The sequence below is a fragment of the Zingiber officinale genome, chromosome 2B, assembly GCF_018446385.1.
Source record: "Zingiber officinale cultivar Zhangliang chromosome 2B, Zo_v1.1, whole genome shotgun sequence".
NCBI lineage: Eukaryota > Viridiplantae > Streptophyta > Magnoliopsida > Zingiberales > Zingiberaceae > Zingiber > Zingiber officinale.
This window is the reverse complement of record NC_055989.1, coordinates 123,306,603-123,325,863: the sequence shown is the minus strand read 5'-3', so window position 1 is coordinate 123,325,863 and position 19,261 is coordinate 123,306,603. Positions and strand designations below refer to the sequence as shown.

General features: G+C 39.6%; 1 protein-coding gene across 1 annotated transcript; it reads right to left on the bottom strand.

The window, feature by feature from the left end:
* Window positions 1–1,068: 1,068 nt before the first annotated feature.
* LOC122046983 (solute carrier family 35 member F1-like) lies at window positions 1,069–18,077 on the bottom strand. Its single transcript, XM_042607975.1, has 11 exons — window positions 17,849–18,077; window positions 17,595–17,689; window positions 17,024–17,081; window positions 4,860–5,057; window positions 4,053–4,129; window positions 2,413–2,495; window positions 2,106–2,157; window positions 1,875–1,943; window positions 1,649–1,735; window positions 1,509–1,570; window positions 1,069–1,427 (listed from the first exon to the last, which is right to left on the bottom strand). The coding sequence occupies exons 1-11, from the start codon at window positions 18,006–18,008 to the stop codon at window positions 1,346–1,348; spliced, it is 1,023 nt and encodes a 340-aa protein (XP_042463909.1). The 5' UTR covers window positions 18,009–18,077; the 3' UTR covers window positions 1,069–1,345.
* Between the last annotated feature and the right edge of the window lie 1,184 nt (window positions 18,078–19,261).

Here is a 19,261-nt window from a genome sequence, read left to right as displayed (position 1 = left end):
AAGGTTAAATTTCATTTATAACGTACTATAGAGATTTTTCTTAACTTAAATAGGTATTTATGAGCGTTTTTTAATTTATCCTGAGGGTGGATGAAAAATTAATCGATTTGAAAAATTAAATATCTAGATTACTAAAAGAATAATGATTTTCTTGATAAATCAATGTTAATTTAATTATTATAGATAAATAATCTTTAATTTCTCTCTGATTTATATATCTGATAACTCGAAAATATAACTTAGGATACACTTAAAGATTTTTCACCCGTTAGATAAATCTTTACTAGTACTTCTTAATTTATTCTGAATTTTCATTGATCATCACCTTCAAAATTAATAGTTTGAAGAATAGAATATTTAGATTATTAAAAAATAAAACAAATATTTGATAGAGCAATGATAATTTAATTATTATTTATCTATTAGATAACTCTAAAATAGTGATAAAAAGATAAAATCGTCACTTTAATAGCACTTCTCTTCAAAGAGATAAATCATGAAGATTTTATCCGATAATAATATTACATGTAAAAAGATGAGGCAGCATTTCAATCCCAAACTTATCAATCAAAATATACGTACATTAATTATATGGGTCAGCACGTCGGCCTCCAAATACAACTTATGAATACTAAGAAGTTGATTTTCAAAATACTGATTTTTAGTGACAAATTAATTTTTCTTAATAATCTAGACTAAATTTTACTCAATTGATTCTTAGAGGTAACATCTTAGGATATCGTCTTTCATGGGAGAATAAAAAATGAACAATTATATAAATAATATAATTAATTAATATGATATTAATTTGTAACGATATTGAATAAATCTCGTAAAATATGCATTTTAACTTGTTTAAAGTCGATGCAACGGAGCAATACTATAGATAAAAAAAATAAAATTTATTATAAATAAAAATTAGTAGCATCTAAAATTTATTTAAAATTGGACACTTATAGAACCCGTAGTCGATGTTATTTTTTATTTAAAGCTTTGAATGACTGATTTTTTTTTTTTTGTTGGCTTTGCAAAACTTTATCATGAGAAATTAAAATATGATCAGATTCATAAGATCAATATCTATCCTTTTTTTTTTTACTTTCAGTTAAATGAATTATTTATGCTTGACAACCAAGAAGAACAAGAACAAGATGGTACTTAAAATAGACAAACAGTCAACTGATCACGATTTGCGTTCTGATCATGCTGTGCTTTTGTATGTTCCATCAAAAAATCATTCAAACAACCGCGCATCGTTTAATCGAATAAGCAATTCACCGCGGATTTGCTTCGATATCTATGGTAGCAAACTCGTGATAGATTAAGCTTGTGGATTGGCAGAGCCTCAACAGTTGTTCAGATTCACATTACAGTCCCCAGCAGCCTCATTGTCCTTTGCAACCTCAGAACTCTTATCCTCCCTGCTCCTGGACAAATAGACAAGAAAGGTTGCTCATTCAATCTTCTACGACAGAGCGATGAAGAACTCAATGACGACTAAGAAATACCACGAATAAACCATGAGTCCAATCGTGACACCTGCAAAAGCTATGAAGTACATCCAGTCCACCTGCAAGGAACCAAAAGAGATTTATCTCTAGCCTTTAGCTTTTACGATTCAATCTTTTGCCGCGGCAAAGTGACTAACCTTCTGGTGGTAGGCACAGATTCGGATTAGAACAGCCCACATGTCTGAGGTCAGTAGTGAAAGGTTGAGCATTGTGGCTCCGCATATCTGAATGATGATGAAACAAACAGATGTTTTTATATCCAAATACGAGCTCGATAAACAGACACCTTTTTAGTTTTGCATCTTGAACTATCTATTCAACAATAAGTAACAAATCATAAATCCATTAGCATATCGAGCCTACCTTGAGAATTATAGGGACAGTAGAATAAAATAAGAACATTGCCAATGCAAACCCAAGAAATGGTAGTACCTGAAATTACATATTCAGAAAATTAATTTAGGGACTATGACATGTCTATCTTGATGGTCATTGCATAATCTTTTTGTTTTAGCTCACAACTGCAGTTCTTGTTGTGTATTAAGCTTTAAGTGCATGCATGTATGGTTGCACAAACATAAAGAATAGACTTACTGCTCCTGCCGTCCAATTGACATTTTGAAGCTCATTCCGCTCGAGAATGGCTCTATGAATAATTGAGGAAAAAAATTAAACAAACAATCGATGTTCCAAACCAATAAGAGAACAAGATTGGTTTAATCAAAGGTCTAATATGTTTTTGCACTTCATTACTTGAGAAATTCATTTACTATCTTTTGCTATTTAAACATTCCTTGTGGTAAATAGTTATCTATTATTTTATCAGGCTTCATCAAAGTAAGGAGGAAGCTTGCTATTTAAAGTTTGCAATATATGTCCATCGCAAAATGAACAAGGATACATTTGAATAGCACTGACAACAGCTCCAAATGCTCCAAGCATTGCCATCAATTCGATTCTAGTTGACCTCTTGATGATGAATTCCTGATCATTTGCAAAAAACAAGATGAAAAGAATTTCCTTAGTTGAGAATGAATCACTTTTGTTAAAGTTTGTGTTGAAGCGAGAAAGATATGCAAGGCTAGACAGAGTTTATAAAACAGGAAGAAAACATAAAAGATGCTATAGACAGAAAAGACTAGAAGGGAAAATGAAAAAACAATCTTCTTCAGTGAATAGGCTATGTCCTTTGATGATCTCGGTATTTCTCACTCAAGGTTATGCTGTCATGATTCATGAGATTCCTCAGATTACTGAACAACAATAAAGAGATGTGCAGCTCCTGGGAAGAACAATTTACAATTACTTAATAAACAACGATATGGAGTTTTATCTAATCTGATCATATGTCAAGGTTATTAATGGCTGAAAAATGTAAATGCATCTCCCAGTGTTCTTACAAATAATATAAAAAAATAAAAAGAAGCAAACAACTATCCCAAAAGTTTAAGATGTCAGGAAATGGCTCGACCCAGTATTGTATTGTTCATATTGCCCTTGAGTTTTGGACAAACAAACTGAACCGATTGAAGTAATAACCAAAACTGTCTTGCATCGTTTGAATTTTGAACATATGACCCTGATTTTATCACAACTTCGATTCTGGTCTAATACCATATTAAGTTCAATTAGATTTACTATGACCAAAAAACTAAGCTATCAGAAATGATTTTATTTTTCTGGTCTCAGATGTAAGAACAATAATGAATGAGAGCCTTGGAGCAATGGTAAAGCTACTGCCATGTGACCTTGAGGTCACGGGTTTGAGTCACGAAATAACTTCTTGCAAAATGCAAGGTAAGACTGCGTAGAATAGACACAATGTGGTCCGACACTTCCTAGGACCCCGCATTGGTGGAAACTTTGTGCACTAAATTGCCCTTTTAGATGTAAGAACAATAATCGAAGTATCAAATTCAAATGCCATGCCTCTCAAACCAAGCTTCACCGGAAGCAAAGCATAATAAAATACATAGGGAAATAGAAGATGAGAGGTTTTGAGCTCATAATCTTAGCTCCAATATCATGTTTAGTCAAGTGGATAAATAAATACCTAAATGCTTAAGCTATCAGGAAAGGCCCAATCCATGGTCTTAAATCCTTGACAAAAAGAGAAAGTGGTAAAACAAGGAGATTCCTTGCAATCTTTCTCCACAAAACCACATGGTTGCACAAACACAGATGCTCGTGCATTAGTATCAATGAGATCCTACTAGAGACTACGAACCAAAGATCTCTATTTTTTTTTCTTCCAATTAATCATACTTTTATACGTCTTTTCTTCTTACACACTACTCAACATATCAACAGGATAGAAGAAGTCCCTGCCTTAGAAAATCAATACCTAAAGACTTACATTAAACAGAAAGTAGTTGAATTATCAGATTATTGACTTCACTAGACATGTTTTATGAAAGAGGGAAAAACAATCATTTAATATGCCATTATTTCCTTGAGAGTACAAATAGAAACAAAATAAAGTAAAAACTATAAAATTATTAGATAAAAATATAGTGGCGGGTATGAGGAAGTGAAGCACACCTCACTAACGTTGCTAACTGCATAGAGTGTAGAGCCAGCAAAGACTAACAAATCACCTTTCACAGGATTTGGTCCTCCTATAACAATGAAATAGGAAAAGGAGAAAGGGTAAGTCAATTAATCAAAATGCTGCACAAATTCCACATAGTTGCTGGATTATCCTCCAAGATAAAAGGTGCCTATAAAGATTGATCAGATGTTCACATTGCGTGAACTATAAAGATTTGAAAAGGCATCAGAAATTAAATTCTCTTATTTTTGTTATTTCCGAAGGAAATAGAATGAATGAACACTGATCTAATTTCATTGACATTATAAGTGCCCATGCTCCAATTGAATGTGATTACTAATATAATTTCTTTGGCATTATCAGTGCCGACAGACATGTAATGGATCAAACAAATTCCCCTCAGTTCATTAACTTGTTATTAAACTTGAGACTATTTTCTAATAGCACAAGTTTGGTTGCAAAACTAGTAAATGAATTAAAAATTGACTTAAAACAATAATGCTGAATGGGTATATCATTCATCTTTCTTCTGCCTTCATCAAATTAATTTGATGGATTGATTGGATTTGGCCACTTCGGTAATTTTATTTTGGAACAAAATTGCTTCATGTACCTATTCAAATGGGTTATAGTGTGTGTCAATTAAGTCAAATCCAAACTTAAACAATCCTGGATGGTGCATTTATTGGAACTATAGTACAATCACCATAACAATATAAAAGTATTTGTCAAAGACATTGGTAGTAACAGAGAAATTAAAAAACAGAATTGTACCACTTCAATAAATATCAACTGACCCTGTGCACGGTCACTAGCGTGAACATCGGAAAATACTACCATAACAAGGCCAGCAACACAAATAGCAACACCAGCAAACTTCCTGAATCCATACTTTGTACCCAGAAACAGCCAAGTGAAAAGTATAACACATGGAATTGACCAACAATCCAGGAGCATGACACTTGTCAAAGACGTGTACTGGTAAGACAAGACAACTACAAAAAAAAACGAAGTCAATGAATCAAGTTTAACAGTTAAGGAGCAGTAGTAACCCAAACTTTAAGAAGAAAAAAATATTGTAAATTGCATAGATATATAAGTACAACTAGCAAACACTAATATAAGACTAGATGAAATTGGAAATTTAATTCAGCTAAATGGCATGAGATACATCAATTATAGTTTTTTATTAGTGAGGTCCAATGGTATATGTTCCTGTTTGAAAGTGGGGAAGATGGTGCGCTAGTTAGGTGGTTCTGAAGACGTTGATAATGTGGACGAACCTGCGCAGCAAAAACAAGAATTGGGAGAAGAAAGTGTTAGTCACCAGACAAGGGAGAAGTCCCGGCGCAAGCACTCCGACGCTCAAGTCAGAACAATAGCCGAGCGAAATGGAGAAGAAGATGAATAGTAGAACAATAATGTGGATGTGTGTGCGTGCGCACATACCTGCACCTGTAGGAGGAAACCCCTTATATATTGCTAATTTTCCTCTGTGCATGGATATCAATGCATTTCTGAAAAAGAACCGGCTATTCTGACATTCTGACAACTTTTCCGAAATAAACTCATCATTTCTGTGTATTGCAGGGTAGAAGCTTCCTCCGTATAGTGTGCACAAGGGATACTTCTTTATTCTTTGGCAACGGTTACACAAAACGTCAAAAGGAATATTAGGTTGCTGGGTTGATGGGTCATTAATACGCTTTTGATGATAAACCGGTCGAGTCTAATTTGCCTGGACGAGGAGTCCGGTCGGCTAAAGAGCACTGACTAGTTTGAGGACTCAACCTCTTAAAAATTGGATATCCACTCGGACAGGGAGTTCGGTCGGCCTAAGGTCTGCAATAGGCTAAAGAGCGTTGAACATCTCGAGGACTTGGCCTCTTGAAAACTCGGTATCTGCTCGGACCGAACAAGGAGTTCGGCCGACTAGAGGTCTGCTCGGATATGGGGCCCGATTGAATCGGCACGGGATTTCATCCGGCTAGGGGGGGCTCGGTATCCGACCAGACCAAATGTCCGATCGACTGGACTACTCGACGAAACCGTGCAACAATACTGACCCCTTTGACTTTGACAGTCATATCATTCGGTCTTCTTGACTTCGACCCCAATTTCGGGGGCCTTACCTTATTGACCGTATCATAAGCCTCCCCTTCAAGTCTAGTCGAAGGAGGTTGCAAACTCGACTAACTAGACACTCATGTCTTTTTGTGTTTCTCAGCCTTCAAATTTTTCCTAGACGTTATGTTAATGTGTGTACACCAATTCATGTGAGTAGTGCTTAAACGACTGCTGACTCGAGCAAGCATTACCTCAACCAATCGAAAGGTTTTCGCCTTGGTGTATTAGCACAATGCTTGACTTGATTATCTTCCGTTCGGCACTAGTTTGCGACAACCTGTTTAGGTAATATTAGTCAAGTGACCGTACGACCGAATGGACGATATGCACGGGGAAAATTGCTTATAACTCGACCGATCAACCTAAGAGTCTAGAAATTGGGCGCGAGAGCAAGCTCGCTTATAACTCGGTTGATCGACACGAGAGTCTGAGACTTAAGCGCGACAACAAACTCGCTTATAACTCGTCCGAGCGGCAAGAGAGTCAAGAACTTGGGCGCGAGAGCAAGCTCGCTTATAACTCGATCGAGTAGTACTAAAGTCTGGAACTTGGGCGCGAGAGCATGCTCACTTATAACTCGGCCGATCGACATAAGAGGCTGGGACTTAGGCACGAGAGCAAGTTCGCTTATAACTCGGCCAAGCGGCACGAGAGTCTGGAACTTGGGTGCGAGAGCAAGCTCGCTTATAACTCGGTTGAGCAGCGCGAGAGTCGGGGACTTGAGCGTGACAGCAAGCTCGCTTATAACTCGGTCGATTGGCACAAGAGTCTGGAACTTGGGCACAAGAGCAAACTCGCTTATAACTCGGTTTATCGGCACGAGAGTTTGGGATTAGACACGAGAGCAAACTCGCTTATAATTAGTCCGAGCGACAAGATAGTCATGAACATGGACTCGAGAGCAAGCTCACTTATAACTCAACTGAGTGGCACTAGAAATTGGAACTTGGGCACGAGAGCAAGCTTCGGCAGAGCGACATGAGAGTCTGGAACTTGGGCGGGAAAGCAAGCTCGCTTATAACTCAATCGAACGATACGAGAGTCTAGAACTTGGGCGTGAGAGCAATCTCGCTTATAACTCGGCCAATCGACACTAAAGTTTAGGACTTAGGCATGAGAGCAAGCTCGCTTATAATTTATATGAGCAAGAAGAGAGACAGGAGCTTGGGCACAAGAGCAAGAGCAAGCTCGTTTATAACTCGGTCGAGCGATACTAAAGTTTAGAACTTGGGCACGAGAGCAAGCTCACTTATAACTCGATCGAGCGGCACGAGAGTCTGGAATTTAGGCGCGAGAGCAAGCTCACTTATAATTCAACCGAGCAGCACGAGAGTCTAAAACTTGGGCGCGAGAGTAAGCTCGCTTATAACTCGGCCGAGCGGCACGAGAGTCTGGAACTTGGGCACGAGAGTAAGTTCGCTTATAACTCGGTCGATCAGCATGCACGAGTGCAAGCTCGTTTATAATTCGGCCGAGCGGCAAGAGAGTCTGGAACTTGGACGTCAGAGCAAGCTCGCTTATAACTCGGCCAAGCAGCACGAGAGTCTGGAACTTGGTCACGAGAGCAAGGTCGCTTATAACTTAGCCGAGCGGCACGAGAGTCTAAAACTTGGGCTGAGAGCAAGCTCACTTATAACTTAGTCAAGCGACACGGGAATCTGGAACTTGGGCGCGAGAGTAAGTTTGCTTATAACTCGGCCGATCGACACGAGAGTTTGGGACTTGGGCGCAAGAGTAGGTTCGCTTATAACTCGACCGATCAGCACAAGAGTTTGAGACTTAGGCGCAAGAGAAAATTTGCTTATAACTCAACCGAGCCATACAAGAGTCTATAACTTGGACACAAGAGCAAATTCGCTTATAACTCGGTCAATCGGCACGAGAGTATGGATTTTAACCTCTAAGATTGAAGGCACGACGTTAGAGGCATGGTGTTGAACTCGAATGCCTCGAAGAGTGGAGGCCCGATATTAGAGTCACTGTGTATGACCTGAATGCCTTGGAGGATGGAAGCACGGTGTTAGAAGCATGGTCTATAACCCAAATGCCTTGGAGCTTGGAGGTACGGTGTTGGAGGCACGGTGTATAACCCGAATGCCTTAGACCTTGAAGGCATGGTGTTGGAGGCATGGTATATGACTGGAATGCTTTAGAGGGTGGAGGCACGGTGTATGACCGGAATGCCTTAGAGCTTGAAAGCACGGTGTTGGAGGCATAGTGTATGACTCGAATGCCTTGGAGGGTGGAGGCACGGTGTTGGAGGCACAATGTATGACCCTAATGCCTTGGAGGGTTGAGGCACGGTATATAACTCAAATGCTTTGGAGGGTGAAGGCACGGTGTATGGCCCGAATACCTTAGAGCTTTAAGGCACAGTATGACCCTAATGCTTTGGAGGGTTGAGGCATGGTGTATTACTCGAATGCTTTGGAGGGTGGAGGCACGGTATATGACCTGAATTCTTTAAAGCTTTAAGGCACGGTGTATGACTCGAATGCCTTGGAGGGTGGAGGCACAGTGTATGACTCGAATGCTTTGTAGGGCGGAGGCATGGTGTACAACCCGAATGGGCCACTTGGTATAGTTGAGTTGCCTGTCGGAGCTACCGAGTGGAGATTGAAATTTATTCTGAATGAAAATGCCAAAAGGATTTGCTGAATGAAATTGCCACAATTTAAAATTCTTTGGGGGTCGTTGATCGGATTGAAAGTTTGGTCCTTTAGGATTTTCAATCGGATGCTCATTTTGACTTTTGCCGATCGAAGCGTCAGCGAGACTCTTCCCACTATGTGTTGAAGCAATCAGTGTGACCCTAGGTTTTGATGTTTGAGCAAAGGTTAAGTTAGGTTATTTATTGTATTTGATATGCGTTGTTAAATGTGCAGGTGACAGGTACAATATGAAAAGTCCAAGTGCGATCTTGGCAAAGGAAAAGTTCAAGTGTGATCTTGGCAAAAGTAAATCAAGTGTGATCTTGGCAACACAAGTACAAGTGTGATCTTGGCAACACAAGTACAAGTGTGATCTTGGCAACGTAAATCCAAGTGTGACTTGACAAGGATGAAATCCCAGAGCGAGGAGCTCTTGGCAAGGATAAAATCCCGGAGCGAGGAACTCTTGGCAAGGTTGAAATCCCGAAGGTGAGGAGCCTCTTGTCAATGAAAGACCAGACAACAAGGACAAGGCTGAAGGAAACTCTTGAAGACAAAACGTGAAGGATGAGAAAGTATCTGAGGAACACAAGGCTAATGAAGGAGGCTAGAAGGCAAGGTTAAGTTGTGCGGGCAAGGACGAGTGTTGAGTGATTGTACTCAGAGTAAAAACCCTAGTGTTAGGGTTTACCAGTAGACTGGTATATGCCCCAATCAATTGGTAGTTGAGAAACAACAAGTGTGAGCTTCTATTTGCTCAGCCTAGGGTGACCAGTCAACTAGTATGTTCATCAGTCGACTGGTTAGTCGACTGGGAGAGAACATAATATTTCTATTCTCTCAATCGAAGTGGACCAGTCGACTAGTCTCTTCATCAGTTGACTGGTATCGAGCCGTTAGAATGTAACCGTCGATTTTCCATATAGGCCAGTCGACTAGTGACTTTACCAGTCGACTGGTAGCAGGAAAACAGCTTGGATGTTTTTCCCCAAGCTCTATATAATGGAGCTCGGGATAGCTGGTTTGGGCGACGAAATTAGAGGTGGTCAACCACTAATTAGAGTCTCTAAGCTCTCGTGATCCAAGTACGCGTGATCGAGTTTGTGGCGAGGTTTCTCTACTGAGGAGTCGTTCACTAACCAGAGTTTGCCAGGGATTGATCCACCGAAGAGATCGTCCACCTTAGGAACACGTCGTGAAGTAGGAGCATTATCTCCGAACGTTAAACGAAACGTGTTAGGGTTTGTTTGTTTCCTTTCTTGTTTTTGGCTTTTGCATTCATATTAGTTTTGTATTTCCGCTATGCACTAACGAATACATAGGAAGCGAACGAAATGGGTGATCGACTATTCACCCCTCTCTAGTCGGTGATCAAGGTCCTAACAAATGGTATCAAAGCAAGGAGCGCTCTTGAAGGACTAACCGCCAGAAGGAGCAAGTGCTAGAGAAAGAAATGAAGTCGGAGGGAGCACTAAGATGCGATATCTGAATCCCTCTTCCATACATGCAAGGAGATTTCAAATATTGGAGGTTGTGATTGGAGACATGGTTCCAAATGGATTGGAACCATTGGATTGAATTGGAAGATCCTTTCGAAGCTCCAACGTACAAGCACGGAAAGCGTCTCCGTCCATAATATTAGACCAAGGAAAAAAAGCAACAATGGTAGGCGAACAAGGAGGTAACTAAAATTTTATTAAATTTATTGCCTTCTAATGTGTTGTCTAGTGTAGGTGAATACAAGGATGCAAGTGACCTTTGGAAGAAGGTAATTGCTTATCATGGGAACACCTCACAAACACAAGAAGTGAAAGAGCCCGAGGAGAAGGACTAATCGGATGTGGATACATGTTCAACATCCAAAGAGGAGGAAGAAGTGGAATCGTCCACATCTTTGAAGGAAGAAGAAGACGAGTAATTCAAGACAAGTGAAGAAGAGGTCTTGGAAGTTCAACACTCAACCACTTCTATCGAGAGGAGCATGAAAGCCCACATCAAGTGCTTTGAGTGTGGAGAGATGGGACACTACAAGAGTAGGTGCCCCGTGCTTAAAAAGGTAAAGGAGGTAATTCCTAAACTCAATAAGGTTGATTTAGAAACTAATGTGAGTTGTAGGAATGGAGCGAATGAGAAGAAACATATTAGATGCTTTACGTGTGGTGAGCGAGGACACTACCACACAAAATGCCCCAAGAAGGGAGAGCTCAAGAAGATGGAGCAACTAAAGAAGTGGAGGAAGAATGGAGGCTCATGTCAAGGGGGAGCTCCAAAGGTAAAGGGTAAGGTAAACCCTTGTTTAAATTTGAATTCAAATTTAAATTCCTCAATGCATGCTAAAAATAATGTTAGTTATTTACCCATACATAATTATGGATTTAGGTATAATGATATGAATAGGGTTAATATAGTTGATAACCCTAGAACGTCAAACCTAAAGGTTAGACCTAACAAAAACCAAACTACCATGCCTAAGGAGAGGAAGGTAATGAAGGATCTAGGCATTAATCCTAAGAAAAGGAGACATATGCCTAGAAAGAAGGGTAGGTCTAGGAATGTCCAATGTGGACATGTTAATTCTAGGGTTAGGAACCTAGAATTGGAAAATCAAGCCATAAAGTTAAGGCTTGAAGAAATGGAGAAAGTCCTATATGGATGCATTATTGGATCTAAAGGATTGGATAGGGTGTTGGGTAGTCAAAGACCCAAAAATGTTAGATCAGACTTGGGATACCGATCTAGTCCCTCCAAGGCCAATGAAAAGAAATATGCAAGGGTTGTCTATAACTATGGCAACGAGAAGTTAACCAAGGATAGATCATCCAAGGTTAAGGACAAAGGGAAGTTAACCAAAGGCAAGATGTCTAAGGTTAAGAAAGTTAAATGGTTAGGCCAAATGTCACCTGAAGTGCATCATAGTGGTTTAATCATAGTGGATGAGTTACCTAAGAAGGTAGCTAAGGTTAAGAACTCTAAGGGGAGCTCAAAGATTCAAATTGGGAACCATGACCAATGGATCTCAAGTGGACATTGCTTGGGATTCTAGATGGGTTATGAAATGTGCCAAAGGGTTTGGAGACGGACTTGAGTCTCAAATCCAAGGAATTGGCACAATTGAGATGAGTTGTCATATAAGAAATATGAAATGAGATTCTTATTGTATGAAAATTAATTTTGGATATATAGATGTCATATAAACTAATATTAGGGATGCATTATGGTTTAGTATGGGCCGATATATCAAGAGGAAGCCAAAACTAGGACTTTAGGTCAATGTTTAGTTGAACCATTTAGATAGTTTTGGGTTTTGTGTCAATCCATGATAGATGTATTTTTAAATATATTTTTTCCAAGTAGACAAGGGTAAAACATACATCTCTACAAAATTTGAGAATTTTTGGAGGTATGTGAAATTTTTGGTGCATTTCTGAAATTGGTTCAGAAATGTGTTTTGGGTTGAAATTTGTACCAATCGACTGCTATGACCAGTCGATTGGTGACACTGTTCATCGAACACAAAATAGCTCTGTGAGTTTGTTTCGATGAGGGTGGTCGACTGGGGACTATGGTAGTAAACTAACACAGTCTAAAACTGTTTTTCAGCAATAGGAAATTGCCAAAAGAATGGTATACGTGTATATAATCTTATGAGGAATTAATACATGATAATTGTGATCATTAGAGGTAAAAGAGTCCAATAATTAGGATATTATTTGAGCTCTTTTTAATGTATAGCAAAGGGGGAGCAGTTTAGGTTTAAGTGGGAAACCTAAATACCTTTGCAAGAAATCCTAGCTCAAGGGGGAGCTTAGGTGAAGGGGGGCCTAAGATTAGGTTCCATGATATATGCATGAGTAGATTCATATTTATTTGCATGTTATTGCATTATATGTCTCCCTAACTTAAACGGGTTGTCAAACATCAAAAAGGGGAGATTGTTGGAGCAATCAATGTGACCCTAGGTTTTGATATTTTTGCAAAGGTTTAAGTTAGGTTATTTGTTGTATTTGATATACGTTGTTAAGTGTTCAGGTGGAAGGTACAACAAGAAAAGTTCAAATGTGATCTTAGCAAAGGAAAAGTCCAAGTGTGATCTTGGTAAAGGTAAGTCCAAGTGTAATCTTGACAACATAAGCCCAAGTGTGATTTGGCAAGGATGAAGTCTAGAAGCGAGGAGCTATTGGCAAGGATGAAGTCCCGGAGTGAGGAACTCTTGGCAAGGTTGAAGTCTCGGAGGTGAGGAGCTTCTTGGCAATGGAAGATCCAACAACAAAGACAAGGCCGAAGGAAGTTCAAGTTCTTGAAGGCAAAGCGTGAAGGATGGGAAAGTATATGAGGGACATAAGGGTGATAGAGGAGACTAAAAGGCAAGGTCAAGTTGTGGGGGCGAGGACGATTGCTGAGTAATTATACTCGGGGTAAAAACCCTAGTGTTAGGATTTACCAGTCGACTGGTATATATCCCAGTCAAATGGTGGTTGAGAAACAGCAAGTATGAGCTTTTGTTTGCTTAGCCTAGGGTGACTAGTCGATTAGTATGTTTATTAGTCAACTGATCCCAGTTTACTAGCTGACTGGAAGAGAACAGAATATTTTTGTTCTCTCAACCGATGTGGACCAATCGACTGGTGTCTTCATCAGTCGACTTTCCACATAGGCCAGTCGATTGGTAGAGGGAAGCAGTTTGGATGTTTTCCCTGAAGCTCTATATAATGGAGCTCGGGATAGCTGACTTGGGTGACGAAATTAGAGATGGTTAACCCCTAATTAGAGTCTCCAATCTCTCATGATCCAAGTGTGCGTGATCGAGTTTGTGGCGTGGTTTCTCCACCAAGAATGAGTTGTTCACTAAGGATCACAGGGATCGTCCACCTTACAGACACATTGTGGAGTAGGAACATAATCTCCGAATCACGTTAAACGAAATGTGTTAGGGTTTGTTTGTTTTCTTTCTTGTTCTTGGCTTTTGTATTTGTATTAGTTTTGTATTTCCGCTGTGCACTAATGAATACTTAGAAGCGAACAAAGTGGGTGATAAGCTATTCACCCAATCTAGCTGGTGATCAAGGTCCCAACACTATGTTCTTGAAGCATATCCTTGAGGGAGGAGCGAGGATGATTCTTTATTCGCTTCTCCTGACTCCGCCATTCGACGGAGCTTCTTGCCATACTGATGACATTCACTAGTAGCATGATGATGGGATTGATGGTAATCACAAAAACGTCGATACTTTTCAGGAAGTGACCGATCTGGCGCGATAGTCACTTCTGGGACGTCTTCCACCTTCTACACTACTCTCTCCCCCCTTCTTGGCTCAAGTGGGCAGCTCAGATGCCAACATGCACCTTGCGAGAGAAGAGGGAGATCCTTGCGCTCTGTCTGAGTGAGGGCAGGAGTTGGTGTATTGCATTCTTTTCTAGCGGATTGAGCTTTCTCCACACGAACATAACTGATCGATCGGCTCAACAAATTATCAAAATTAGATCAGAATAAATCTCCATTAGATAGGCCATGCGAGAAAGCGCTCACCGATATTTCTATAGTTGTAAAGGGGACAACTAAGGCAACTTGATTAAAACGCCGGATATATTCCTTCAACATTTCCTTTGACTTTTGCCGAAGGGCAAACAGATTGAGCGGGGCCTGGTAATATCTAATATCTCTTACTACTGGCGAAGTGGTGGAGAAACGCCTTGCAGAAATCCCTGACGTAGTAGATGGAACTGATTGACAATTGGTTAAATCATCTCTGTGCCAGACCAGAGAGTGTGGTCAGGAACACTCGACACTTAACACCATCCGTGTATTAGTGTAGAATGGTTGAATTCTCGAACTTAAGCAAGTGGTCTTCTGGGTCAGTCTTCCCTCCGTATTCTCCGATTGCTAAGGGTCAGAAGTAGCTCGGCAGCTTATCCTCCAATACTTCCAAAGAGAACGACATACTAATCCGCTCAAGGGAGCTATTGGCCGTCGGAGCTTTCCCCGTATGAATGTCTCGAGCAGGGGCATTTCCAGAGGATGACCGTTGGGGCCTCTCCGCTCAGCCCAAATCTTCGAAGGGCATGCGGAACAGCGCTCAGTGGTATGTGATCGGTGATGGAGGCACGGGAGGGAAGGCAGTCGACTGTACAAGAACCTGGTCATAACTGGTTAGATGAGGGGCTAGGGGAAACAACATTGGTCCTTCCGCCCTAGCCCTCTGCTCAGTGTGAGGTCCTGTCCCCGAGAATACTGGGTCGTTCGATAGGGGAAACCCGACGACTGCCTGTTGCTATTGCACCAATTTTTGAGCTTGGACAACCACGCGTAACTCCAGGTCTTCTACAACAAAGTAACGAGTGCGAACTGTCCAGCTTCTTCCATCTTCAAGTTTTAGATTCAGGCGAAGTTCCACAGACGACGCCAAATTTGTTCATATTTGAAAGCGGGGAAGATGACGCGCCAGTTAGGTGGCTCCGCGAGGAGGCGAAGACCTTGATGATGTGGACGAACCTGCGTAGCAAAACAGGAACCGAGAAAAAAAAGTGTTAGTCACCGGGCCAGGGAGGGGTCCCGATGCAGGCACTCATATGCTCAAGTCAGAACAATAGTCGAGCGAAATGGAGAAGAAGATGAATAGCAGAACAGTAATATGGATGCGTGTGTGTGAGTGAGTACCTACGCCTTTAGGAGGAGACCTCTTATATTGCTAATTTTCCTCTATGCACGGATATCATTGCATTTCCAAAAAAGAACTGACTATTTTGATATTCTGACAACTTTCCTAAAATAAACCCATCATTTCTGTGTATTGCAGGGTAGAAGCTTCCTCCGTATAGCGTGCACAAGGGATATTCCTTTATTATTTGACAACAGTTACACAAAACGTCAAAAAAAATGTTGGGTTGTTGGGCTGATGGGTCATTAATACGCTTTTGGTGATAGGCTAGTCGAGTCTCTTATAATGTCCGATCGAGCCTAATCCGCCCGGACGAGGAGTTTGGTCCACTAAACACCACTGACCCGTTTGAAGACTTGGCCTCTTAAAGGCTAGACATCCACTCGGACAGGGACTTTGGTCGACCTAAGGTCCGCTTGGACAGGGAGTCTTGTTGGCTAAAGAGCGTTGAACATCTCGAGGACTTGGCCTCTTGAAAACTTGGTATCCGCTCTGACTTGACAAGGAGTTCGGCCGACTAGAGGTCCGCTCGGGCATGGGGCCCGGTCGAACCGGCCTGGGACTTCATTGGGTTGGGGGACTCGGTATCCGACCAAACCAAATGCCCGGTCAGCTGGACTACTCGGAGGAACCGTGCGACCGTGCCTGCCCCATGTGTTGACTCTCCTTGACTTTGATAGCGACATCATCCGGTCTTCTTGATTTTGACCCCAATTTCAGGGGTCCTACCGTATTCGCCGTATCAATATAGATTGAGGTATGTGCAACTACACAACCTAGACTCACATGTAAAATTAGAAAAAGAAAAGTTCAACCACAATAATCCAGTAAAATTCTCTCAATTTCCTTACTAGCTAAAGAAAATTGTTAATATTGCCGTTAGAAAGGAATATGATTGGATAATAATAGGTGTTTCATTGGCATAACAGAAGTGTGCTAGTTAAATGATAGCAGCATATTCTTGATGATTAAGAGCAAACATATAGATCATTACAATATGGAGATAATGAAATCCAGAAATGCCAAGGTCATTGAGAAGGATATAATTAAAAACTTTGAATCCAGGTCATTGATTTTAATTCTTCTACTCATTTATTTATTCTCTGTTCATCTACTTCATTGTTCTGATGATATATCAAACCATATAAGTACTTGTAAACATTAACTAGTTTGTCTCATCAAGTTCAAATTTTCGAGTATAATGATAAGCCTAATGCATCTTTGGCTATACTGGAACTCGGAGATGCAGAACTCAATGATCAAATTCATTGATGGATATTCTACTAAATTCAGTTTGGGTATTAGTTGGTGGGAGCTTGCAAGCATGATTTATCATTGATTCAATAATATTACAAGAAGTAGAAACTAATTTTCCACCTTATTGCAGCACATATATCGATTCTTGATTGTTATAGAAATATAACTAATGAATTCATAAATTGTGTTCAAGCACTATCATCTTCAAAAGGACACGTTATTTAGACATCCTATGGTTGCATAGTGTAAATATCACAAAGAAGTACTGACCAATGAAATTGGCTTCCACATCGACAATAGCAAGCATCAGATAATAGTACCAACTTATCTGTGCAAAAGAAAAGCAAGTTTGAATCAATCCTTATCTATAAATAGAAGAAAGATTAATCGAACAATCTATCATAATTACAGCAAGTGTCAAAAAATAGTAAAGTATTAACTAGCAACAACTTTTTCTGAGGAAGAAAAAAAAAACTGTTCTGAGGAAATATTCTTGCTATAAAGACACAGTATAAAGTCATTCTTTATTGCTCTAAGATGATTGGATAATACACATATATAATTGAGAGGAGAATAATTCTGAAAAAGTTAGTTATGTATTGAGAAAGCCAGTCAATGTGCTCCGTCTCTGTCGAGATTTGGACTGCTGCAAATTCCATTTTTTTTTTCTTTTCAACGCTGGTTAAGTAATAGAGTGGCAGACAAATTTTGACCTAACTTCAATTCAGTCCATATAGAGAAGACAAATCCCTAACAATCTGAAAGGAAAACTAAACTGTGTTCTGGACATATCAAATAAACCAGAAAAAAAAAATGCAAGGGCAAGGAGCTATCACAGCACCTGGAGCGGTCTCCTCTTGTAGATGACAATAGAACCGTAAACTATAGCAAGGAGAAGATAATTCAAGAACGACTGCGACGTGGGAGCGTTCACTCCTACAATCATTCCAAGAAAATCATTCAAAAACCAGATTATCCACCAGGGTAAGACACCACCCTCCACCCCCTCACCCAAATAAAAATCGCACCTTTTTCATCTATTCAACGTTAATCGCCGTAGCACCAACTTAAAAGAAGCAAGAAAAGAGAGCAAACCTCGTCTGGCGAGCTCGGACGAGGAGAATCCGGTGGAGGTGATGAGAAGCGAGACGAATTGCCCCAGCAACAATCCCATGAGAGCCTGCCTCGTCCACACCCTGTTCCACACCTCGCGAATCGAGTTGCGGCAGGCCTCGGAGAGAAAAAGCGGCGCCATTTTCCTTCCTTTTCGACCCACCCACCGCCGTCGTCTCCTCCTCGCGCGAATAAAAAAAAAAAAAATCGGATCTTTGTCGCACCGTTGGAGAGCGAGAGCCTTTATAGGCAGGCACGCAGAGTTGGAGTTGGAGGCCCAACTGGGGATAGGCGGAAAGAACAATGATGGCGCGAAAAGGAGAGGACGTGATGATTGCACGGGAGACATCGAACGGCGGTGGAGGAAAGCGAAGAAAGTGAACCGCCATGGTTGGGTGTTGAAAACCACTCAAATATGAACCATTCAAATTTGAGGTATTATATATATAAAAATAAATAAATGAGGTGTCCGAGTTTATTAATTTTATTATATAAATGAGTTTTTATTAAACTAAATAGTATATTTATTGACAATGGACCAAAAGTACATTAAAAATTATGGAATTCTTAAAAACTGAACCTAATTTTCATATTTCCCAAAGACGTATTCATTTTCTATTTTATCATTATGATGATAATTTATCATCACTTTTTATGCAGGATAAGAAGAGACCAAATCTTTTGATAGAAAAAATGATTCTATATTATAAATTTATCATCACTTTTTATGCGGGATAAGAAGAGACCAGATCTCTTGGTAGAAAAAAATAAAAAATAAATAAATCGGAGATGGTCCATTTTTAATTATGATCGAATAGTATTCGAACTTTTTTTTGATTTATCATCTTCATCATATTATAATTTTGGAATGCTCAAAATTTATTTACAGTAATCACATGTTAGATTAGATTAAGTTATAAAAACTAAACCTCTATGTTAAGTGAGCCCATAAATAAGAATAGTATATCTAATTGTAATAAATAATAATAATAAGATTAAAATACTTATTTTATATTTTAAATAAAAATGGTTGATTCCAAAATATTTTAGTTGATTTTAGCCTATAAAACTATTAAATTAACACGTGAAATGTATTAAACATTCATGGCTAAATACTTTATAATATTTTGACAAATTTACTAAATCCTTCTGATGTATACTACTAATTTTCTATAGATAAAGTAAGAAATGACTTAAAATTATTATGACATATATTTATTTAGCAACTAGTCACTCATAAAATACATCATAGGATTAACCTCACACGATTAGTCGAATGCAATATAATTCACTTTAACATATATTATACGTAATTTGATATATTGTCTTAATCTTATTTACTAAGAAAATCAAATAAAAAATATGAAAAGAAATATGCTCTCATACTTATAACTT